Source organism: Cryptotermes secundus, unplaced genomic scaffold (genome assembly GCF_002891405.2).
Source record: "Cryptotermes secundus unplaced genomic scaffold, Csec_1.0 scaffold1264, whole genome shotgun sequence".
Lineage (NCBI taxonomy): Eukaryota > Metazoa > Arthropoda > Insecta > Blattodea > Kalotermitidae > Cryptotermes > Cryptotermes secundus.
In genome coordinates this window covers 316,478-342,036 of record NW_019738985.1, presented here as the reverse complement: position 1 = coordinate 342,036, position 25,559 = coordinate 316,478, and the positions used below count along the sequence as shown (strand labels likewise).

General features: G+C 41.1%; 1 protein-coding gene across 4 annotated transcripts; it reads left to right on the top strand.

Annotated features, from left to right (window-relative positions):
- Positions 1-7,510: 7,510 nt before the first annotated feature.
- On the top strand, positions 7,511-25,349 carry LOC111871553 (cytochrome P450 6a2). Of its 4 annotated transcripts, none has more exons than XR_002844051.2 (7): positions 7,511-7,587; positions 11,470-11,795; positions 15,547-16,159; positions 19,509-19,730; positions 20,863-21,114; positions 21,876-22,105; positions 24,419-25,349. XR_002844051.2 is itself a non-coding variant. In XM_023864743.1 (6 exons), exons 2-6 carry the CDS (start codon positions 11,472-11,474, stop codon positions 22,043-22,045), a joined length of 1,581 nt encoding a protein of 526 aa, XP_023720511.1. In that variant the 5' UTR covers positions 7,511-7,587; positions 11,470-11,471; the 3' UTR covers positions 22,046-22,234. The 4 variants fall into 4 exon arrangements, 2 of the variants coding, with proteins under 2 accessions (XP_023720511.1, XP_033610192.1); XR_002844050.2 differs by lacking the exon at positions 24,419-25,349 and adding an exon at positions 22,579-22,830; XM_023864743.1 differs by lacking the exon at positions 24,419-25,349 and having other exon boundaries at positions 21,876-22,234.
- Positions 25,350-25,559: the final 210 nt, after the last annotated feature.

Below are 25,559 nucleotides of genomic sequence, written 5' to 3'. Positions count from 1 at the left end.
GCAGGTCATGTAGCACGAATGGGGGAGACGAGGAAAGCGTATAGGATATTGGTGGGAAAGCCAGAAGGAAAGAGACCACAGGGAAGACCAAGGCGTAGGTGGGTGGACAATATTAGAATGGATCTCAGAGAGATAGGATGGGATGGTATGGATTGGATAGATCTAGCTCAGGATAGGGACCAGTGGAGGGCTCTTGTGAACACGGTGATGAACCTTCGGGTTCCATAAAATGCTGGGAAATTCTTGAGTAGCTGCAGAATTGGCGGCTCCTCCAGAAGGGCTCAGCTCCATGAGTAAGTGAGTAAGCGAAGGGCTACTGACCGGACGGCTCAGAAAACGGGAATTGAGAGGCAAGGGATTTTTCTCCTCTCCACAGAGTCCAGAAGGCTCTGAAGCCCACCCAGTCCCTATACAATGGTTACAAGAGGCTCTTTTCCTGAGAGTAAAACAACCGGAGCGTGAAACTGACAACTGACCTCCATCTAGCGCCAAGGTCAATGATGGTGGGGCTAGACGTACACTTCCCCGTTCTTCTTCATGGAGTGGTATTTAATTGAATAAGCATAAGGGAGACTTTATTTCACTTATGGCTAAAAGATGGGTACTATAACGACATGCAAATTATGTATGGGAAGGTTCTGAAGAAAGTGCCACTGCCACCAGTTATGATGTCTGAATTAGTTTCTAAAAAGTTATGGCAGCAGAAAGGGCTGAATCCAGTCCCTCGACATTGACGCATTTGCAGAATAGAGGTAAGATCATGCACATTCGGCATCCCTAGTGACCAGTTCGGAGCCACAGATGCTCAATCTACTAGGCACTGCAACACCAAAATAACCCATATTTAGAGGTAAATGACGAAGAATGTATAAAGCAAAAAGCTAATATCCACACGGTATGCTCTCCGTGACAAGGACAGATGCAAAGAAAGAACGGAGAACTGTGGACGCCTAGCGTCGGAAGCGTAAATTTGCCGTCCATCAAACTAAACTCGTGCCGGAAAATAGAACGTCAAGTGTGAGAGGTACAACCGGTATAAGAAAAACTTAAGCGTTAAACCATTCCCCGATTTATAGATTTATGTTCTGTAATTTACAGGTTTCCAAGTGTGTAATTTAATGGTTCAAGGATATAAGTACCAACTTCCATAAAGACTGGTTCAGTCATTCGACAGTTGTTAGGAGGGATTCGCATGTAGCACGCAGATATGCAAACAGCAAGGTGATCTCGTGTCATTGAAAAATATAGGCCCAATTAACCGATTTCGTGATATGGCACCCCACACCCCGAGCTTCTGATCATGTCACAGTGTATCGATAATCACATGGGGAAATGGCGGCGCCATAGCTCAAGCGATTAGTCGCTGGCCCGGGTTCGATCCTGGGTCTGGTCAAGTGGAATTTGTGGTGGACAAAGTGGCGCTGGGGCAGGTTTTCTCCGAGTACTTCGGTTTCCCCTGCCAATCTTCATTCCACCAGTTGCTCCACAATCACCCTCACCTATCATCTGGGGCTGGTACAATAGGCCAGAAGTGGCCGCAGTACAAGGGACTTAGTCCCACCCCACTAGCAATAAAAAAATCACATGGGGTTTAGTTGCTGGCCAAACGCGGCTGGTTTAGCTGTTGACGTAGCCAGATAAGTGAAACCACACCTAATCGTTAAAGAATCTGACGCCCAGAATATCCTCTCTACTGGCAGTAATTACGTCTCTAAGTCATCGGCAATACTCAGTATGTTTGTTGTTGTCTCGTACTTTCAGTTCATGCACTCACATTATCTCGTAGATATGCAAGTGCAAATGCTTCTTCAGCGAGCTACGTGAGCTGCCGTCTGCCGTACCAGGTTACAAATATTATTACTAAGGAGTAGGTATACAGCGACTTCTGTCTCATTATGTATATGCACAATAGAGTCTTCGCAGCTTCACAGATTATTAGTTGAATCACCACTTAGTTCATGTTTTCATTCAGCTGAATTTTTACGTCACATAGGGCCGCCATTAGGCACACGACATGCTTCGCCTAAATTTGTATACTGGATTATACGGACCACGAGGGCTCTACATCCGAAAAGTTTATTATTTAGACCAACTTTGAACCTGCTTAAATGCAACATATAAAATTATTTTAATTTTTACAAATGATGTGAAATAATATATTGTGTGTTGTGATATTCTTCTTAAATTGTGTTCTTTTTGTGTTTTTCGCAAAGATGTGCATTTCATGGATTGTCTCTTGGTTACGTGTGTTCCAGTCGCCAGTGTATGTGGACTTGGGAGTGATGCTGTAGCACTGTGATATACCCAATTTATAGTTACACTCAAATATAAAATTACAGTACTGGAGTATATTGTAGACCTGTTGCTATGTAATGACTGTGTAAATAATGCCCTTTACTAGGCAACGGATTCCTAACACACAATGGACTGAAAAGCGGTGTTCTCTGCGCGGTCAGTGCGACAGCTGCTGCTGAGCAACGGTTGGGAGAGGTGTTATATGCAGGACAAGTCTAGAGTTCAGTCAGCTGGAGTCAGTCGGATTTGTAAGACGTTTGTGAGAGATGGCCGCCAGACTGGGAGTTAGCTGTGATTCAGTCGTCAGCCAGTAAGGAAATGAACACGGAAGCTGAGGAAGCTACGGCGTTGAAATCCACCACCAGGGGACAACCGGTAAAGATACAGCAGACTGAGAAGACTACATGCGTGCTGTAGTGAATTATAGAGTGTGTGAAATAGCGATAGCGCTATGGTAACTTGTAGTTAAGATGTGTAAGTGTTCAATAAATCCAATTATATGTCCAAATCCCGTCTATAGTCGCTCATACACCTGAAAATGTTTTTAGTTTATGGATACAAGGTATTCTACAATTGAATTTATTTTTTTATATTTATACAAGCTGGAATGTCGTGGGATCGAATCCCAATGAGGTGGATTTTTTTTTTTCAATTTACCTAATCCTTTCAGCCTCACTATGGCCAAGGGGTCGACTCAGCCTCTAACAGAAGTGAGTACCAGTAATATTCCTGGGTTGTAAAGGGCGGCCGGCGTGTAAGGCTTGCAAACTCACCGCCATCTGTGAGCCGATTATCTAGAAAATGTGGGAACCTCGACATCTCGCAAGCCTATGGGCCTTCACGGCCTGTTACAGGGATACATTTACTTTCACTTACTTATTTATAAACAAAAAAAATACAGTTTTACACATATACAGTAACAAAAGGACACACCGATATTCTATTTCATAGCCCAGGAATTAATAAGGAGAAATTAATTCCACTTTGTTTCGCTAGAGTAACAAAATTAATTTCAGTTCTACATATCCAATAAGGACTAAAATGTACTTAAATGCTACAATTTCTGGTGGAACACACCCTGTACTTGAGAATTAATAACACAGTGCTTTTTAAATAATTTACAATCAGCTGTGACACTGCTAGACTCAAAAGTGTTTTCGTACCATTCATCAAAATCATGTGACGTTATTTCGAGATAAGGATTCATTTGAATATCTACTGAGACCTTGAATCAACTCATTTGAATATCGGTTAAATGAATTTGGGTGGAATCATTTGTATGTCACTTAAAAGACCCCAGGTAATGCTAAATACACATCCGATGTTTCAGCAAATGCATACGTACACTGCTTCTGTGGAGACAAGATATTTCAGCGGCAGTAAAGGCAACTGGGACCATATCTTGTGTACCCTCTCAGGTGTTCTTCACTCCACAAAGCGCCCTCCGTCAGCGTCCCGCCCATGGTCTGCAGTGGCAGGGCTGTCCAGCTTCGAACCACTTGTCAGAATTAGAACCAGATACTTACCGGCGGGCCGCATTAAAAAGAAGTTTGCTATTTTTTCCCCACTCTTCCAATAGAGATGTCTGCCATGCAATGAGGAAATATTTGAATCACAACACGCGAAAGCTAACTGGACCCATTACTTTTAAAATACTGATGTAATTGAAATTTAATATGTTGTAATGATGCACACCAAAGTATAAATTAAAATCATCATGATACGGACAAATTCGTTTTTTTTTCCGTCCTCAAGTGAAAGGGGAAGACACTTACTCTGTTGGGTCCCTCAGCAAGAGCTGACATCAGACAACATATGTCGTTATAAACAGCTTCATAAATATCTGATACCAGGCTTTGTTAATGGGAGATAACAGGAGAAAATTGGTGAAATATGCACAGACCCGAAATTGAGATAAAAAAGAATGTGGAAATTTTATGCAACAATCCCAGCAGACAAACTAAGTCCATGTGAAGCAACGCAAGTGATTAATTTGAGAATGATGTGAAATTATGATGTGCCTATAGGTTCGAGTCCCGATGAGGTGGATTTTTTTCAATTTACCTAATCCTTCCAGTCGCATTATGACCCTGGAGTTGACTCAGCCTCTAAGAGAAACTAGTAGCAGGAATCTTTGTGGGGGATAAAGGGCGGCCAGCGCGTAGGGCTGACAACTTTACGGCCATCTGTGAGCCGATTATCTAAAGAAAATGTTGGAGTCTCGATATCTCACAATCCTATGGACCTCCACGGCCTGTTACAGGGATAAATTTAGTTTAACATTTTTAAGCCATTAACAATATTGCTTTAGGTAATGACTTAATTCATAACAAAGAAATGTAATCATTGCATCCACGCCGATAACATCATGAGGGCGCCTTTCACTCTTGAGTTTTGTGGCAACTTCCTTCCCACCTAAGTCTAGTGGACAACCTTTCTTAAGACATACATTTACAAAAGTAGTTTTTGATTCCGGTAATTTTGAGAATTCCTTTCATTCGAGGCCATTGAAACCAGCAGCGTTAGATGAATGCGCAATAGTAGTGCAGATTTTGGATTATAATTGTCTATGGAGAACAAAATAATGAAAACCCATCAATTTTACCTTGTAGTAGTTAGGAAATTTACGTATTGCGTAAAATATGCTTTACAAGTTTCAGGTCTGTAGGCCACTGAGAAGAATGCCGTCTTCTGGGATGTGGCGCCGTGTAGATATTGTGTTAACCGACGTTTCGGAGGAACATATCGCCTACATCTTCAGGGCACAAGAAATCTGAGAGCGATGAACCAGCGTGAGCAGATGGCTGCACCGTGTAACTTTGCGAAGGACTGCCTAATACTGCATATGCTTTGGCTTCTGTTGGTGTTGTTTTATTCTGTGTAGAATTTCCGCATTATCTGTCCGTCTTGTTGTTAGGGTGTGCGTGTACTCTGCAGGTGGTGCAGTCGGTAGTGCCTCTTTTGCCATTGATATACTCAGTGGCCTGTATTCCGCAAGCGAACTATACCGACCGAGCGACCGCCGCTTGCCGGCGAAGTTAGTGCCACATTTAGCGGATAGAGAGTGTCGCGTGGTTAGCGCAACGAAACCCCACGGTCGCTAATCTCGATTTTCTGGACCTTAGTCGCTATTTCCTTGAAATAGCTCCTAATTATCCTCACGATGCTGATAGGACCCCGTTCCAGGCCCATTACTTCTCAGAAAATCTGGTAGCGCCGGGAATCGAACGCGGGAGCTCTGGATCTGTAGGCAGGAACTCACCACTAGACCACAGAAGCGGCCTGCCATTGATATACTGATGATGCATTTTTCTAGAAGTAACTGCTACATATCTCCACCTGTTTTAATCAGTTTTGTGCGTACATATAATTTTGTAAGAAACAAGAAAAATGTTCGATGTCGCATCATTTTACTCTAAATTTACCTGTGGCTCTGCAGTCCTTCTGTTGGGCCCTGGCAGCTTTTTCACTTTCTTAATCCTAAGCTCATTCGGTAGGGCTCCTTGAACGGGGGATCAGCCCGTCGCAAGGTCTCTACCTACATACAGAACAACACAAACAGAATGAACCACAGACAGACATCCATGCCCCGAGTAGGATTCGAACGCACGACCCCAGTGTTTGAGCGAAGACTGGTCATGCCTTAGACCGTGCTGCCACTGTGATTGACCAATGAATTTCCCACTATTTCTGGTTTCTTGGTGTTGCTTTCTTCCCTAAAATATTCGCTTGAAAAGTTTAACTAGAATAGCTGACCGTAAAATATTTATGTTATTGCAGAGAGAGAGAAACTCTTACACAACCTGCATTCCTCTGGTACGCATTATTGTACTTCCGGGATCTGTAAGATAAATAGCAATGTGTTCCCAGTATTCCTACTGTAACCGTTCTTTGGTTCTGCTAGCTCTAGTAGAGAAATCGAACTCCTCTCAGGGCGTGTTGACTGGCCACGACTTAGGTGATTAGTGGGGCTTTAGGCGTAGAGAAGTCACCTCAACACCCATTAACTGTTTGAAGTCTTTATACAACCTGCACTATTTGTACGGAAACAGCACCGTGGTGACACTTCACAGAATTGTGGATGTAGGCTTCCTTACTGTTTTCCGAGACGCGCACTTAATAGTCACCACAGGGCGTGTTTATGGGGATCAGCACACGTGTACCCCCGGTGAATGTAACTTTCAGAGTCCTCCTTGCCAAGCACCCTCTGAATGGTAAATATTTGCCCTGGTTACCCAAAATTCGGGCAAAGGACCTCCCACTTCAGACGATGATTGGCTGGACCGGGCAGACTGGGAGGTTGCTTATCATTCTCCTCCAATTAGGAAAGCGAATCTCCACTAGTGTACAGTTTAGGGGTGAGCTTTGCCACCTGCTGCGTGGCTGTCAAACTGAGATTTTGGGGTAGCAGTGAACGACGCTGCTAAATTTATGACTTCCCCTGTCAAGTTTAGAATTTCTAAAGAACTCGGCCTTGTGTTACGCATTAAATTGACTGATTTACGGATGGGCAGCTGACTTCAAGCTTGACCAAAGCCACTTGCTGCTTGTCTCAGGGGGAAAATTTCAAATTGTGAGGCGAAAGTGAGGAATTTCACAGAACCCTAACCATATACAAAACATCAATTGACCATCACATAAACTGGACAGTTACACTACGGACGAGACTTTCCTTAGCGTAACAGCGTATGAATCCAAACTTCTATTGTTGTGGTAGTATTCGCCACTTATCATTAACACTGAATCTGTGTCTGTTTAACAGTGAGTTGTCACAGACTATAACATGAGTCATACAATTAAAGGCTGTATTATTGCTCATCGTGAGGTCTTGGTGTTAGTGTTGGCCCATTCATGTGAGCAGAAATCTACGAAAAGGATGACTGTACAAACATCGAGTTCAAATCTTGTTCAGAAGTTTATGTACCTGTTCTGAACGCCGTGTGTCTTCTTGAAACGGATTCAGTCGCCCTAGTCTAGTATATTCACTATCATATCACATCCGAATATGCATCGACGGGGATTATGGAGAGCACCATAACATTTAAACAAGCAATGGGAACTTTTCTGTATTTAGCACTCGCTCCTATTTCTCACGAATTTGTTTAGAATCACAACGCAGTTTGTTAATGACATGCGGCACCCTTACAGGTGCACGAGTGATAACAAGTTCAGTGTGTGTATTTGATAAGAGTTGTGAAGCTTGCTTTGGCATGGCGTTAATTGCGACCTGAAAAAACTGCGCAGAGAGTTCTTTCACTGGGCAGTGCATCCGTCTCGCTGGTCTATTCTTCAGTAAGTAATAACTACAGGTACATACAGTGTTGTGTGGGATATTTCTGTATGACAAACATGATTCCCAAGAAGCCAATGCACAAAAATCTGAACTTACAATTATGGTATTCCACCTGAAAGAAGTATTTTCTCTAAATATGTATTTAAAAATTAAAAAAAAAAATACTTTTACAAATTCAATAAAAATTACATGTATTATGATGATTATAATCATAACACTAATATGGATTCATATTAGGATATTTCAATAAAGTGAGACATATTTAATGAAACTGCCTGTGGATGGCCCAAAAAATTGACCGAAATATATAGCAGTAATTAAATAAAACCCATATAAACAATTAGATTAGTCTCTAAATTTGATAGCTATTACTGATACTGAATGCGACGAAGGAGTCGTGCTGATTCCACAGTTCGATAATTTATTTATTAAAGTCCGTGTGAAATCAAGTGAAATATTTAGCAATTACTTCCCTTGTTTTTCTTCGAGTGTATAACGGCCTTAACACATATTTCTGTGAAAGGAAAAACAAACTTACAGGTTTCATAAAAGAAATTTAAGGGCCATATACTGTCCTTGTGGCGTAAGTTGCGGGTTGATTCCCGGTTAGGTCATTGCGATTTTCAGTAGATCGAATCCTTCAAGCCTCACTATGACCCTGGGGTTGCCTCAGCCTGCAACAGAAATGAGTATCAGTAATCAGTAAGCTCTACTCTTTCACTCTGTGATTGTAATTTTTAGTTGAAAATGTGTATTATTATTATTATTATTATTTTTTATTATTATTAGAGGGGGTGGGTTTCCCCATGCACTTAGATCTGTTATTGGTACATTGTGCGTCCCCTTTTAATTTCTACTGTCGCCATACCCTACCGATACTGGTACTACGACACGGGACCCACGGCTTAAAGTCCCTCCCGGAGGACTTGTTCCCTGAATTTTTCCGCCCTTAAAAATTCCACAACCTCCGCCGGGTTTGAACCCGCGTACCTTGAGTCATGAGGTGGGAACGTTACCCCTAGAATACGGAGGCCACTTTAAATGTGTGTATAGTTGCTACGATTGGTACGCTCTTGACATATTTGTGTATCTTCAGTGTTTTTCTAATAGCTTGACCATATTGTATCTGTAATGTAAAAGCTTAATTATGAGTTATTTTTAATTTTGTTATGCACACTAAGGTATAGTTGCAATTTTTTGTACTTAAATTTTGTGATATAAGGGGGGAATATCGGAGGTATTTTGCTGAATGTTTGCGAAATCTGAAAACATTTCTGTGAAGTAACATTCACTCGTGTTGGTCTGTGTATTGGTTGAATATCACATTTCTCTGCATGTAACCTCGTCGTTGTTTCGGATTTGTTTATGTGGCGGTATTTCGGTGACTTATCAACTACTCTGACTGCGTCACTCCCAGGAAAAGACGTCCGGTAAAACGTGAAGGAAAGCTTGTCTCAGTGTTTAATTAGAACCACGCCACGGAAGCGTATAGAGGAGAGGACCATTCTTAACCTCGGCACTATGTGTGGTGTGTGGTCATCTTGACCCCCCGGCCCCTTTACCCGCGGGAAAGAACACCTGGTTTCGATCGGACAGGAGGCTAGGTTGACCAAAATATCGATGTTGACAGTGAGGGGAAGAGAAGTATGTATTTCTCCTGCCAGGAATGGAACACCAGGTGTGCAGCCCTTAGCTGATCACTATATCGACTGAGCTTTCCCAGTTCATACAGACCCTGGAAAAGCCACAGTATCGGAAAATAAACATAAGCAAAGAAGTAAGGAAAACAAATACAGACAAAAGACAAACTTGTTACGATAGACTCGTCAAATGCGTGGGCTACCACGAGAGCGTAACGTTTGGCTCTGTCGCCTAATTCGCATGAAGGGGAAATCGCCCAAACTCCAATCAGCTTTGGAGGCCCCATACAAGGTAATCACTCGGATAAGTTATATGGTATACAAGATGCAGCTGAACCCTAAATCAAGGTTGGCGGTGATAAATCTGGAGCTACTTGCATCTCATTAGGAAGCCTCTCGGGACGAGCGAATTTAAGGAGGGAGCAGTGGAAGCAGCTGGAAGGTAATCACCGTGCGAACCGAGCCACTGGTCAGAAAGACGAGGTCGATCACATAAGTTACAAACACAGCTCTCGAAAAAAGAAGAAATGGCCGTAGACCTGTAGGCTATTCGGAATAAATAGCCTTGAGGAGGGAGCACTGTAGCATATAGACCCGTTGCTAGTTAATGGCCCTTACGCAAGGAAAAGGGGAACACATCACGTCCGCGGTGAAGTCACGCAACAATAGGAGAGATCTTGCAAACTATATTCTCTGTAGGTCCGTTCCGAGACTGTATGACACGACCGAACTTTTTCAGTTCAGTTAATGATTGTAGTGTATTTGATTACAGTGGAGTCAAGTAGTTCTTTGGTGCGCAGTCAGTTAGTGGCCGCGTCATAGCTCAAGCGGTTAGTCGCTGGTTTTCCACCGCGGGGGCCCGGGTTCGATCCCGGGGCTGGTCAAGTGGAATTTGTGGTGGACAAAGTGGCTCTGGGGCAGGTTTTCTCCGAGTACTTCGGTTTCCCTTGCCAATCTTCATTCCACCAATTGCTCCACAATCACCCTCACCTATCATCTGGGGCTGGTATAATAGGCCAGAAGTGGCCGCAGTACAAGGGACTTAGTCCCACCCCACTAGCAATAAACAAACAGTCAGTTAGAGGACTGCTGTAGTTCAGTCGGTGTAAGATATTGCCCTAAGAAGCTGGTAGCTGAGGCACGGGGATAGTTAGGAAACCCAGAGTAAGAGGTACCTCTGCCCTTACCAAAGAACGACGCGTGTGAATTATTGATAGCGCCATTGTTACTTATAGTTATCATCTGTTAGTGTTCAATAAATCAGTTACCACTTCAAACTCCGTCTATAATCACTTCATACACGTGACCATATTTCAAATGTAAGGATATCTTAGTGCAGCCTCTCTTCCGAAAATATCGCGGTATATCTCCTGAATTTGCGGGACGGATGTCGCAACCCGTCACGTGACTGACAATTGAAAAGAATCGTCTTTGCTATACAAATGTATTCACGGTCAAGCGGGGCAAACAATTTGCGTGACCTGAGTGGGACGCCCCATCTGATAATATCATATTTCGTGCAATTCTAAGAGCCTCCATTATAACATAAACAGGTCTGCAACAACTCATATGGCGGTTCTCAAGCTCAAACTAAAATAACTGATAGTGAAATTACCCGGTTCATACTATCGGTACTACTAATACCGAGGTCTCTCCCGCTACGGTAACTGTCCACAGATTACTTTGTGTGTTTTTATAGAATAAATAGTAAGCGAATGGTTGATATGCCCATTTTTTCAATACAAAATGTTGTTTTATGTTTCAGTGAGTGTCCCAAAGTAGAGTTTAGAAACATTGTGGTACGCATATCAAAATATCTGAGTTAGCTTGGAGCTATCCAGTGACATTTTATATAAAACTAAAAGTACCCTTGTAACACACATTGGAGGCCCATAGGGTTGTGAGAGGTTGAAGCTCCCATATCTTGTAAACAATCGGCTAATGACGGTAAGGTTGTCAACTTTACGCGCCGGCCTCCCTTTAACACCTAGGAAGATTCCTGCTACCCATTTCTGTTAGAGGCTGAGTCGACCCCAGGGCCATAGTGTGGCTGGAAGAATTAGGTAAATTGAAAAAATCCACCTCATCAAGACTCGAACTCTCGACCTTCCGGCGTGTAGCATAGTGCCTCAACCAACTACGCTACCGCGTACCCCACTCGTTTTATATTTTATTATATTTCCTTTTATATTTATATATTTTAATTCTTGAATGTAAACGTGATTTTTTCTGTGATTTCAGTCATGGGTCTGGTCTTTGCAGCCAGTTTCCTGGAATGGCTTTCAATATTTATTATCGTCTGCACTTCTATTTGGTATTATTTTAAATTAAAATATAGTTTCTGGAAAACGAAAGGTGTGAGATTCATTACACCGGCAATACCATTTGGTAACATAAAAGATATGATTCTGCTGCGCAAGTCAACAACAGAAATGACAAAAGAACTTTACGATGCTTTCCCAGAAGAACGCTTTGTGGGATTATTTGAAGGAATGAAACCGATGATTCTTATTAGAGACCTGGAACTGATTAAACACGTGATGGTGAAGGACTTTTCCTACTTCCAGGTATAGTAATAGCATTTAGTTCAGTTTTATTTTGGTCATTATTACATTATTTATTATACTGCAATTGGGTTTTAGCCCGGTGGCAGTAGTACACAATAGGACACAACAGACAAGTAACACACATTACACTAAGTGACAACACGTTCAAACGAAACACAATACACACAACACAACAATAAGGACATCCTACCACAGTGAATACAAACCAAATACGATTAACAACTACAACAATTACAGAGAAATACAAACAACTGCGACAAATACAACAACAAAGACATCCTATCACAATGAATACAAACCAAATACGATTAACAACTAAAACAATTACAGAGAAATACAAACAACTGCAACAAATACAACAACAATTACAGAGAGAGAGAAAAAAATACAACACCCAAAACACAAACAAAAGGAAACCAACAGTCATGGATGCGTAATGTCATTCACTTCACTTCACTTCACTTCACTTCACTTCACATGACACGCACGTTAGGTGCGTCATCAATACACGTGCAAGAAGAGCCTGTTTATGGCATTTATATACCCATCTGATCACAAATAAGGCTCATCTCTTCTAGCTACGGCCCAACAGCTTACCCAACTTTGTTGACAGACAATGTCCGCTTATGCCGGAAATGGACTGCAGCTCCGATATGCTCACCTATGCCTTTAAAAGTCCATGCATCCGTCTGACAGATGGACGGTTTATAGCTATAGATGTGTCAGCGGACATTCTTATGAGGCCAATATCTTACAGCTTCTGTTGCTTGTAACACGTGACCTATAATATTCCTCTCGTCTTCTCTTATTCTCTTTGATAGTCATGGCGGCAAAGAAACATCTTTCACTATATTACTTCTAAACTGTCTTTAAATCATTTAGACATTTCTTCGTCAATTACTTTTCATGTATGGTAGCTGTTCAGCACAATCATTTTAATATTTTCTGCTGTTGTCTTTGAAATTATCGCGACTTCTACGAAGTCCACAATTTACACAGGGTTTCTGATAACTTTTTAGCCCCATTGATATTACAGACTTGTTTATCTAAATAAACACATATTCCCCCCCCCACACACACACAGTCCTATATGCGTACATAATCTCACAGGAGTAAGAAATCGGTGCAAATTACTTGTGCATGCTTTCACATGTACGACTGACCTTCTCTATGCTATTTTCGAAACGAAATTAACTGTTGTTTTGTAGTCCGCATTGGTTATTAGGTACCAATTAACAATGAAACCAATCCGGCCAGTAAAGCCGGTTTNTGACAAGAATATACTTTGTTACACTCGACGGAGGTTATATTGATAACCGGTTTCAGTAATATCTACATTTGACGCTTGGAACTCAGGTGAGCGGGCCGTTATCTTCCTGAAGGTACCACTGATGAAGTTTTTTATTTAGGGAGACGAAATCCAGAAAATACTTAAATTTAATCGAAGTTGTTAAGTCATTTTTAAGAAAATTGTCATTATTTGTTGGAGGTTTTCTAAAGGGCCTATGTTTTTGAAACAATAACATTGAGTTTCGCCGCTTCTATATCTATGGTGGATAATTTCTAAAATACTGAATATGAATTAAACTTCCCTACTGATAAAATGAGCAGAAAATATGTCAGTCCCTCAATATCTTGAGATCAGTTTCTTTAACGGGCACTCACTTCCCCATATATGTATACTGCGTGCGTAAGAAAGTAAGGCCAGAAGAAACCTAAAATAAAAATACGCCCCTTTCTTTCGGTGTAGCTGAGTGTCTGCGGCGTCAGGGAGGGTAACGCATGTGAAGACAAATATGGGAGACAGTAATGCGAAATTTTACGACTATCCGATATGGAGCTACAGTCTGACTGCCCAAGCGATAACGCCACAGACTTGCGAAAGGAAGGCGTGACGTTTGTCGAGGCCCATGAGCACATACAAGTGTGTCGTCATCCTGTGCCAGGAGCCTTAATTTCAAACGCTTGGACTTTTGTGCAGTAAATGAGTCAGCATTTTCCTCGTATGAAATATGAAGTTTTCTTTTTCTGTCAGTATGTCACAATGGGCCGCCTCTGTGGTCTAGTGGTCAGAGTTCCTGGCTACAGATTCAGAGGTCCGGGTTCGATTCCTGGCGCTACCGGATTTTCTAAGAAGTAGTGGATATGGAACGAGGTCCACTCAGCCTCTGTGATGCCCCAAATTTGAGATTAGAAAGAGGATGGTATTACCCAAACGCTAGAGACTTGCGAAAAGAGTTTCCNATATTGCGGCAGACACAGCAATCAGACGCAAGGGGTCCGCCCCCAACCACCCATGAGAGCCAATGAGGAGGTTATTATGAGGATTGAGGACACTGAGGGGAAGTCACCCACCCTCTTTCGTCAAGGCTGAATCAGCGAAATAAAACCATAAATTAGGGAATTTCGGGGGACTTAGATCATGTTCTAACAGAATATTCAGTTGTCAGCCGGAGGCTCTCGGCGACATGTATTCCATAAGAGGGTGGACAACGGCTGTAATCTACATTTGTATGGCAAGTAAGTCTCTTTGCTCATATACGCCATGCTGTTAAAGGTTGTGTTAATACAAGTGTTATTGTGAGATAATGAGGCAGTATCCAGTGAACCAAGTGAGAGTCAGAGTAGAACAGGGTAGGAATGAATGTACAGTAGCAGACGATGATAGGAGGCAGTTCAGGGCACCTCCCCTTCACAACTAGGACGGTAGAATGGGTTTAGCGAGAAGTGTCATGTAAACAGATAAGAGCAGGCCTTTTTATTAATGTATTTATGATTGTAAATAGACAAGTGTACATAGTGGAGAATGTACGCAGGGAGTTCTGATTCGCCCATTAGTAACCATCCTGTCCTCAACCCAGCCCGAGCTCCCCTAGCCAAGACCGCCAACGGCAGCCGAGTGCAACATAGATGTTAGCGAAAGAGAATAACAGACGAAAGTGATTATAAGTTCTCACCCCCTCCCCCTGAGGTGTAACAGCCTCGTGAGGATAATTGAGGAACTATTTCAAGGAAATGTTGGCTCCGGTCTAGAAAACCGAGGTTAACGGCCGTGGAAATTCGTTGCGCTGACCACGCGACACCCTCTATCCGCTAAAGTTGTCACTAACTTCGCCGACGAGCGGCGGTCACTCGGTCAGTATAGTTCGCTTGCGAACTTCAGTCAACGGAGTTTTATATTTGAGCTCCAGAAGATTTAATCAGTATAGCAACGGGCTACCGACTGGACAGCCAGTACATGGGTTTCGATTTTTTACAAGGGCAATAAATTTGTCTTTCGCTACAGCTTACAACATGTGGCCTTTGGCCCACCAACTTCCTGTTTAGTGGGTACTAGAGTCTTTTTCCCAGGGAGAAAATCGACAGGATGCGAAGGTAACCACTCACCTACATTTAGTGTCGAGGTTAAGAATGGTGGAAATATACCTCCATTTCCCCATACATCATCATTGCTTGTTTGTTAATTAAGAACAGTTTGAACGCAACATTTTACCTTACATTCGTCGATTTTTAGTGATCTGGATCTTTGCTACTTGACAGATTGGAGCATTCTCCACTGCTGACAATGATTCCATATGACGGCACTGTTTAACATATATATTTAGTTGAATATAAGAAGTACAAAGAGTAGTAATTCTGTATACCTTGTCTCTGAATTATGAAAACCATCGAAGTGGAATCATAATGAATAAAAGTTTTGTCTAACGCAGACTATGTTGAAATGATGGTACTGTAACATCCTTGCTTGTAGGACCGTGGGTTAGTAAGTAGCGAGGAAATCGAACCTCTGAGTGCCCATCTATTCAACTTAACAGGCAAGAGATGGAGAAGCCTTCGTACCAGGCTCACACCCACCTTCACATCAGGGAAAATAAAAATGATGTACCACCTGATGACTGAGTGTGCTCATCAATTGAAAGAATACCTGGAGAGATCTGCACAAAATGGTGAAATGCTGGAAATGAAAGAAGTCATGGCAAAGTTTACAACCGATGTAATTGGTCTTTGTGCTTTTGGACTTCAGTCTAATGCAATTAATAATTCTGATTCTGAATTTCATCGAATGGCAAGACAAGTGTTTTGTTCATCTCCATTAAAAGGTGTGGTAGCTGTGTTACAAATCGCTTTTCCTTCTTTGATGAAAATATTTCCTATCAAACATTTACCAGCTGTGGTTAGTAAATTTTTTCTGAGAACAGTAAAGGAAGTGATGGAGTATCGTGAGAAAAACAACGTATCCCGTAATGATTTCATGCAGCTGCTCATTGAACTGAAGAATAAGGGGAGGGTACACGATGATGAACCTGTGAAGTCAGAAGACAAGTTGGACAGGACGTCTCATAAGGAGTCAGAAACCAATGTTGGTGAGTATATTGCTTTTTTTTTTTATATATTTCGAGATATATTGTAACTCTTTCAAATAGACCATTTTTGAAAGTGAAGGTTTTGCTATCCTTAATCCCTTGTATAGGCATTTCAATGTCTTATTCTCCGCGTGAATCTACTGTGTGATAATGTAGATACCATAAAGAAAAACACACAAACTTTAATTGACGCAAGTAAGGAGGTTGGTCTAGAAGTAAACACAGAGAAAATTAAGTAGATGTTGCTGTCTCATGACCAAAATTCAGGGCAAAATCATGATATAATGATAGAAAACAGATGTTTTGAAAATGTGTCACAGTTCAGATATTTGGAAATGACGATAACAGATCGAAACCTGATTCAGGAGGAAATTAAGAGGAGATTGAACTCGGGTAATGCTTGCTACAATTCAGTCTAGAACCTTTTTGTCTTCTCGTCTGCTGTTCAAAAACGTAAAAATTTGAATGAACAAAACTATAATTTTGCCTGTGGTTCTGTATAGGTTTGAAACTTGGTCTCTGAACTTAAGGGAGGAACATAGACTGAGGGTGCTTGAGAACAGGGTGTTGAGAATATTTGGTCCAATTTACACGGTCAAATGCCTTCTGCCAGTCTATAAAGCAAGCACACAGTTCTTCATCTATCTCCAAAGTTCGTTCTGCTATAATTCTCATCATCCCAATTGCATCCTTGGTTTCTTTTCCTCTCCTAAATCCAAACTGATCCTCTCCAAGTATATCCTCTATTTTCTTTTCGATTCTTCTTTTAAGTATCTTTGCTGTTATCTTTGCTGTATGTGCAATAAGGCTTATTGTGCGATGGTCGCTGCATTTTGTAGCTTTTGTCTTTTTCTTTAAGGCTTCTGTAAAGTCCTTGGGCCACTCTCCNCCTCTGATCTACTATTCTATTCCCCTGGGAGTCTTTGATGCCAATATTTTGAATCCCATGATTCTCTTTCAATCCTAGTTCTTTTGTCTTCATGTACAAAATCATAAAGTCCTGTCCTTTTGAAATTCTATAATCTCATTACATATCTTCTCAAGATATTCCTTTTTGGCCCTGTCCGTGGCTCTTTTCAATTCATTCCTCAGTCTCCTGTATTTACTTCTGCCTTCTTCATTGTTTACATTCTTCCATTTCCTTCGCTCCTCCATTTTACTCATCATCTCCTGTGTAACCCATGGTTTTCTTGCTATCTTCTCAACTTTACCAACCAATTCGCTAATAGTATCTAACATGCATTTTTTATATTGTTCCACTGCACTTCAGCATTTCCGCTTTCACTTTCAATTTCACTGAGTTTCTCTTCTAGGGTCTCCTGCACGCTTTGTCCGTGAGCATATAACTTCTCCAAATCCCTTCTAGGTCTGCGCTTTTGGAATCTTATAATTTTCTTCAACCTAGTTTGAAACTTGACAACCATAAATTATAGAGTCGACGTAAATTATTGGGATGGTTATATGAAGGGGCAAAATTGGCACAACATGTACCTTGGCTGGTGGAGATAAGAAACACACCAATAATTTAATAAAAATATTTTGCGTCAAAGACAACTTGCGAAACCTTCAATCAGACAGGAGCATAAGATTTAATGCGAAGAATTCAGGCTTCTGGGATGTGGCGCTTGTAGGTCTTGTGTAAACGAACGTTTCGGAGGAACTTATCGCCTCAGTGTTCAGGGTAGAAAAATCCGCGAACGAAGTGCCAGCGTGAGGAAGTGGCTGAAGTCCGCAGAAGACTTCTATGATATCTGCACTGAATACGTTCAGGAAAGGTGTTTGACGTTTCTTATGCCTCTTCAGCCTATGAACTGGATCAATTTGAAGGAAAAGGTGTCATGGAAGAGTGAACAATTTAACTGTGTTTTCATGAAGGCTGCGATACCTGATTTGTCACTGAATGAAGATGACTTATTTGATGAGTTTTCATGTGTACAAAAATACTATGAAAGTAAACTGGAAGTAAGGAATTAAAAAAGTGACCAAAGTATTACCAAAAAGTGGTGTGAAATGTTGACTCACTTTCCAAAAGAAAACATAAATGATGTTACACTTAAATGTCTGATTAGTGTTTGTTTGGCACTGCCAGGATCTAGTGCATCTATTGAGCGTGTTTTCGCAATAATAAATGCTTATGGTCAGATGAAAGGAAACAGACTTAAAATAGAAACAGTTATAGCCTAAACCATTGGGAAGACCCACTTTAATTTCTCACGTTCAGAGTTCCTTTCTCAAATATGGAAAAAAAATGTTTCTGGGACAGGTTCACAAATGTGGGAAATATTCAGGTTAATCTGGGAAGGCTTTCGCAAATTAAGACCTATATTTTATTTATGTATGAATTTTTTAAGTGTCATGTTTCTAAATTAATTATTTTGAGCTTATTTTTATATGTTTAAATTTCTCGATATTTAATATATAATGTATTAATGATTTTTGTTTTTATTAATCTTTACCACGTCTCTTTATAATCAAATGCCCCGATTTTTTGGTGATAAATGCAAATGTCCCGTTTTTTGAAAAAGAAAATAAATATGGGAACCCTATCCAAAATGAGCTTGCGTGAGAGTTGTTCAGTAGAAAGAGCAGAAGACCACATGTTCATGGACACTTCCAACTAACCTCTTTCACTTTTTTTTAATTCGCATAATGGGGGGTGGAGTCCAGTTGGGTCCACTGGGCACGGTGGCACTGATTGGCCTATTGTACCTGCCCCAGGTGATCATGATGATGGAGAATTTGGTGGAATGAAGATTGGCAGGGGAAACCGAAGTACTCGGAGGAAACCTACCTCAGTGCCACTTTGTCCACCACAAATCCCACTTGACCAGACCCAGGCTCGAACCCGGGTAGCCGCGGTGGGAAGTCAGCGACTAACCGCTTGAACTATGGCGCAGCCTTGACCTCTTTACACTTCCTTCCTTCCTCTTTTAAGAAAATTTTTGTGCAGGTGCCATGAGTCCTTGGAGACGCTATGCTCCAATTGACTATGGGCCTATATATAAAGTTTGAGTACTTAATAATCCAGTAAAAATCAAGACGTCCTGAAGGAAAAATGCTCAAGATTTGTGTGCGTTAGATAAGAAATTATGTGGTTGCTTCAGAAAATATGAAATAGCCTATTCCCCATGCCTCTTTCCCCATATCTCCCATAAATTAGTCCAGTGTATTGCTATTCTACCCTCTCCAAAACTGCAACACCTTGACTCTGTGACATGTCACTATGCAGTTTAGTTTACAAAGCAATTGAAGCTAATGACAACCATGCATGGAAAATATAGACAAGCAAACTGCTTTCTTACAGGATTAGATCACTTTACATTTGCTTCATCTCTACCTATGTTGACAGAATTCACAGACAATTTGCTAGCATCGCAAGCATTTATCTTCTTCGTCGCTGGGTTTGAAACATCATCTACAGCACTGAGTTTCTGTTTATATGAACTGGCACTAAATCCTGAAGTACAAGAGCGGCTGAGGGATGAAATTGATTCTACTCTGGAAAAGTATGAAGGGAAGATAACGTATGACGCAATACAGAGCATGTCTTACCTTGACAAGGTGGTTGCTGGTGAGTGGGTTGAAGTGCTTTAGTTTTGTGTATTAGGAAGGAATTCCATTTGCAACAATTATTTTAAGGTTACTCACGATGCAATGTAGAAACTTAAGGTTGTTATCTGTGGTTATACATATTTTTGGATTTTTTAATGTTTAGAAATTCTTTGTTTTATTCAGTACAAGTAATTTATCATTTAAACAGCAGAGAGACATATTTTGAGTCTTTCACTAGCAAAGAACCCATTGCAAGAAATTACGTAACTTCTGATTTTTTAAGTAATTCTGTTGTCAAATATGCACGGGGTCACACGGTAGCGTAGTTGGTTGAAGCAGTATGCTGCAAGCTAGAAAGTAGCGGGTTCAATTCCCGATGAGGTCATTGGATTTTTTCAATCGACCTAGTACTTCCAGCGGCACTGTGGCTGTGGGGTTGACCCAGCCTCTAACAGAAATGAGTACCAGGAATTTTTCTGGGAGTTAAGGGCGGCAGGTGCTTAAGGCTGACAATCTCACCGCCATCTGTGAACTAATTGCATAGATAATGTGGGACCTCGACTCTGACAAACCTATGGGCCTTCACAGCCTGTTACAGGGACAGCCTTATATTTTTCTTATGTATATGATTTAAAAGGGAGCCATGATATTGTAGTCGGTACAGCACCTGTCTACAAGCTGGACGACTTAGGGGTCAAATTCGAATCCCGGCAGGGTCAAAAATTTTCTCGTCTCCACGTCGTTGAGACCATCTCTGTGCCCCACCCAGCCTCCTATCCAATGGGTACCGCAGGCTTTTCCCCGGGAGTAAAGCGGCCGGGGCGTGAAACTGACCAGTCATCTCCAATTAGTGACCTCAAATCTTACAAGGACAAGAATACATGGATCTATACATCCACTCCTCCATATGTCTTTATTACGTAGTGCTTAATTAGTTAAGCACAGAAACAACTTTGCCTTTACCTTTACATGATTCAAATATTAAAAAGAATTTGTATATCTGGACCCTGTGACTAATATCATGAACTTGATTGTAAGTTTTAAATGTTATCTTACATAAAAAAATTAGGTCATTTTCAAAATCAGTTTCATCATATGCTGTACTGTTAGAACACTAGCTTAAACAGTAACTTTTCTCCTGTTGATTTCAGAAACTCTCAGAAAATATCCTCCACTTCCATCTCTGTTTCGCGCAGTAACAAAACCCTATGTAATTCCTGGGACATCTGTACGTCTTCATGTGGGAATGAAGGTCATGATACCTGTATGTGGATTACATTATGATCCACAATATTTTCCTGAACCTGAGATCTTTAATCCTGAAAATTTTAGTGATGATAGTAGAGCAAGGAGACCACACAATGCATACCTACCCTTTGGAGATGGACCAAGAAACTGCATCGGTAACAAAAATTTGCTTTGTGTTATGAATAATATTTCTGAAATATGTCAATTTTTGTATTCCTTGTACAAATATGTATGTCTTCCTGTCCAAAATCAAGAGCTTGACACTTCCAACTAATTAGTTAGATGGTACTACAGAATCTATTTGTTGTAGGTCTTTACTGTTTCAATCTATTCCTCTGCCTGTAGAAGAATGGAGCAAGGTATAACCAACATAATCTTTTAGAGTTTCAGAATTTCAGCCTTTTTGCGTCCAATTATTGATAATCTTGAAGCAGAGTCCATCTTGAGGTACTTTTTGAACTGACCAAGAAATTCTCCATATATTGAGGCATACAAAGTTTTATTGAAGTGTTTACAAAAGCCTCTCTCTGTACACTATCCTGAACCAAGCGAATCTATTAAAGAACTAGCACCCCTTGTATTTAAAATCATTTTAATATTATATTTTCATATATGTTTATGTCTCCCTGCTCATAAAATATTATTCTCCACAAATGCTTTATGCAATAATAAGACCTGCATTTGGAAATATGTAACTGAGAATAGAAAGAAATATTTCATTGCATTCTGATAATAGAATTCGGTCTGATAGAATTCTGTGTTACATGTTTAATTTCTTGGAGTGCACTACATTTCGAAAATAGTAGTATAATCAATTTACTTTTAATTCTGACAAAATTACCAAACATAATTTTGTGTAATCGTTATTAAGATAGTGTTTCCATGTTGATATTGATGTTATTGTCTGTGATTTTAGGAATGCGATTTGGATTACTGCAGGCAAAGTTGGGGCTCTGTGTTCTCCTCTCCAACTTTAAATTCAGTGTCTGTGACAAAACACAGCTGCCTATAAAACTAGATCCTAAAATAATGGTCATGGCCTCAGAATCAGGAATATGGTTGAGAATCAACAAACGTGATATGTAAACACACTTTCCAGCTTGGTGTCCAGTATATTCAGAGGGCCTGGAAGGTTGTGGGCTCAAGGTAACTTATTACATAATTAATCTGTATAACACAATTCATTTATTAAACTGGTTACCGCAGAGTATGCAGATAATAATGTGTATGTAATTCCACTTTGAATAAAATACTGCCTTGTGGTTTAGAAATTTATATAGGTAAAATGCGTTTTTTTTATTATTGCTAGTGTAGTGGGACTAAGTCCCTTGTACTGCGGTCACTTCTGGCCTATTGTACCAGCCCCAGATGATAGCTGAGGGTGATTCTGGAGCAATTGGTGGAATGAAGATTGGCAGGGGAAACCCGAAGTACTCGGAGAATACCTGCTCCAGCGCCACTTCGTCCACCACAAATCTCACTTGACCAGACACGGGATCGAACCCTGGCCGCCGCAGTAGGAAGCGAACAACTAACAGCTTGAGCTATGGCGCTGCCTTGCATTATGTTACTACACAACATAGAAAAGGAAATATAATTTCTCCTGCCTCTTCTTACAGTTACTAACAAGTGGTGCGTGTTATCAAAAAGAAGAATTGAATGACATTCACAGACATTTGTGATCCAAGTTGTCACAGGAAAATTGCTACAAACTCTTAAAATATAGATGCAGCAATTTCTTTCCTCTTGTGTTGAAACTGCGGGAACATCCCACATACTATCACGCTCTTTCGCCCATCAACGGACAACACTCACTCCTACGTCAATAGCACAAGTCAAAGTCAAAGTCAAAGTCATGTTGCAACTTACGGTCAGTCAGTCTGTCTGTCTTGGTGTCGAGACCCAGCTGGGCTCATGACCAGATGTTTTCTTCTTTGTGAAAGTCGCTGTCCTGTCCATTTGGGGCGCCCTCTCTGACGAGATCTCGGGTCTGTCATTTAGCAGTCTTAGTCAGTCCATTGTCAGTATTGACATATATTTACAATTTAATTCAAGTCTTAATTAGTATTTCTATGTACAATATATATAAGGCCTCTGTCAATCCAGGCATTCTACAGCAGATTATGCTCTATTTCTAGTATTATTTGCTACAACGGCAGTCTAGACACTTCAACGGTCGTATGCCTGACGGCCGCCAAGTTTGAGCCTCTTATACTTTCTATGTCGGGCTTCGCCTTGTCCGATGTTGCGAACATTCTCATTTTCATGATTTTGTATGACTTCCGATTGTTGCCTGCATATTTTTTTTATGTAATCATATACGTATGGAATTTTGAATACCATGTGCAATTCGCGGACCGATGTGCCTTTTTTTCGGGTCATTCGCCTGATTGCTTTGGTGACCCAATTGACTGCCGTTTTACACTCTGGATCCCTGGTTTCTTGCCACAGTTTTCGTAGCCTCTGTTTATATTTTATCAAACGATCTAGACCAGGAAGATCGTTGTTTATGTCCGAAAGTGAGCGCTGGAATATAAAAATTAATGATGATAAAACTCGGGGGGTCTACTTCTCTCGTGAGTATCGACCGCCTGAGTCTCGTCTTACTCTTAATGGACGAAATATTCCATTTGTAAATAGTGCAAAATATCTAAGTGTAATCTTCGATAAGAAAGTGACGTGGAGATTACACATAGAAATGATCGAAGCCAAGGCCTTCAGAACATTCATTAGAGTATATTCCATATTCAAAAGTGAGCGATTGAGCGCTAACATTAAACTGACCCTCCATAAAACTCTTATTAGATCCGTAATGACTTATGCTAGTCCCGCCTGGGAGTTTGCGGCAGACACTCATCTAGTGAAATTGCACCGCCTGCAAAACAAGGTTCTCCGCACCATTGGCAATTTTTCAAGGCGCACACCGGTCCGCGAATTGCACATGGCATTCAAAATTCCATACGTATATGATTACATAAAGAAATTATGCAGGCAACAAGCAGAAGTCATACAAAATCATGAAAATGAGAATGTTCGCAACATCGGACAAGGCGAAGCCCGACATAGAAAGTATAAAAGGCTCAAACTTGGCGGCGGTCAGGCATAAGACCGTTCAAGTGACTAGACTACCGTGGTAGCGATTACTACTAGAAATAGAGCATAATCTGCTGTACTGAGCCCGGTTTGACAGAGGCCTTATATATATTGTACATAGAAATAGTAATTTAGACTAGAATTATATTGTAAGTGTATGTCAATTCTGACATGGGCTGACTAAAACTGACAAATGACAGACCGGACCTCTCGTAGGAGATGGCGCCCCAAAATAGACAGGACAGCAACTTTCACAAAGAAGAAAACATCTAGTCATGAGCCCCAGCTGGGTCTCGACACCAAGACAGACAGACTGACTGACCGTCAGTTGCAACATGACTTTGACTCTTACTTCGCAATCATCAGTGACGACATCAGCCAGTCAGCCATCACACCTAGTCCATAGCAATCGGTCTTCGGAGTCATCGGCAGTTCACTGCCTCAGGGACGGCTGCCTCGCCTCTCCGGCGGTCATGCCCCACTCACTGGGCAACTGGCGCAGCTGCCGCCACTCCAGCGACAGCGCTCCACGACCGTACGTCTTCCAGCAACTGCCGCACTGTGACCACACAACTTCCGACAACTGCCGCACTGCGGCCAGACAACTAACTCAGCTGCCGCAACATTAGCCAACACACCGTAACCAACATCTATTTCTACCGGCGCACACGGCCCTACATCACCGGTCTTTCAAACAGGCCTACTATCAAGGAACGAACTGCACTTTTCAGGGCCCTCGAACTTTCCGAAGTGGTTGTCTATTGGAGTACCGACAAAATCCCACAAAACTTTATTCATAATATAATTTTTTTGATGGAAAGAATTAGACTATGTTTGATGGAGGTTTTGTGAGAAGCTTATAGTCCTTAATTTGGACTGATTGTATAAACAAACGGAGATATACAAAATATATATATATATGTAGGGAGATAGAAACAGCGGTCGCTTAAATGTCGTCTTAAGGAAAAAATTATAATATCCGGTTTGAGACGCTTTGGGTTCTTGCTGCGTAGGAACCGACATATTCACTACTTTACGGTTATGAGGGATGCATGTTTTTAAGTTGTTTTCATCATAATAGAAGACTTGCACATTACGTTTTCGATCTCGGATTGAATGTGTGCTGCACCTTTGAGGAATTTAATGAAATAATTGTGGGCAATAGGCCCACTCATAGGCATGATGATAATATATTTGCTAATAGTGACAATATAATTTCTTATTATATAGTGATGAGTTTGTGAATTTTGTAGAGCGTGTTCTTTGAAGTTTTATTTATGCATTAAATTCTATGTTCATGAGACTTCTTTGTTCTTGTGTTTCATGCTGCTTAGTAGTTTCAATGGCCAAATGTACATTTCAAACGGCATGAGAGCATTTCTTGGGGGCTCTGTGGGATTTCGAATAATAAGTTTGCCCCATTCAATCACGAAACTTGGTCTCTGACTCCGAAATAACATAAATTGTAGGTATTTGTAAACAAAGCGGAAGATAGACATTAAGAACC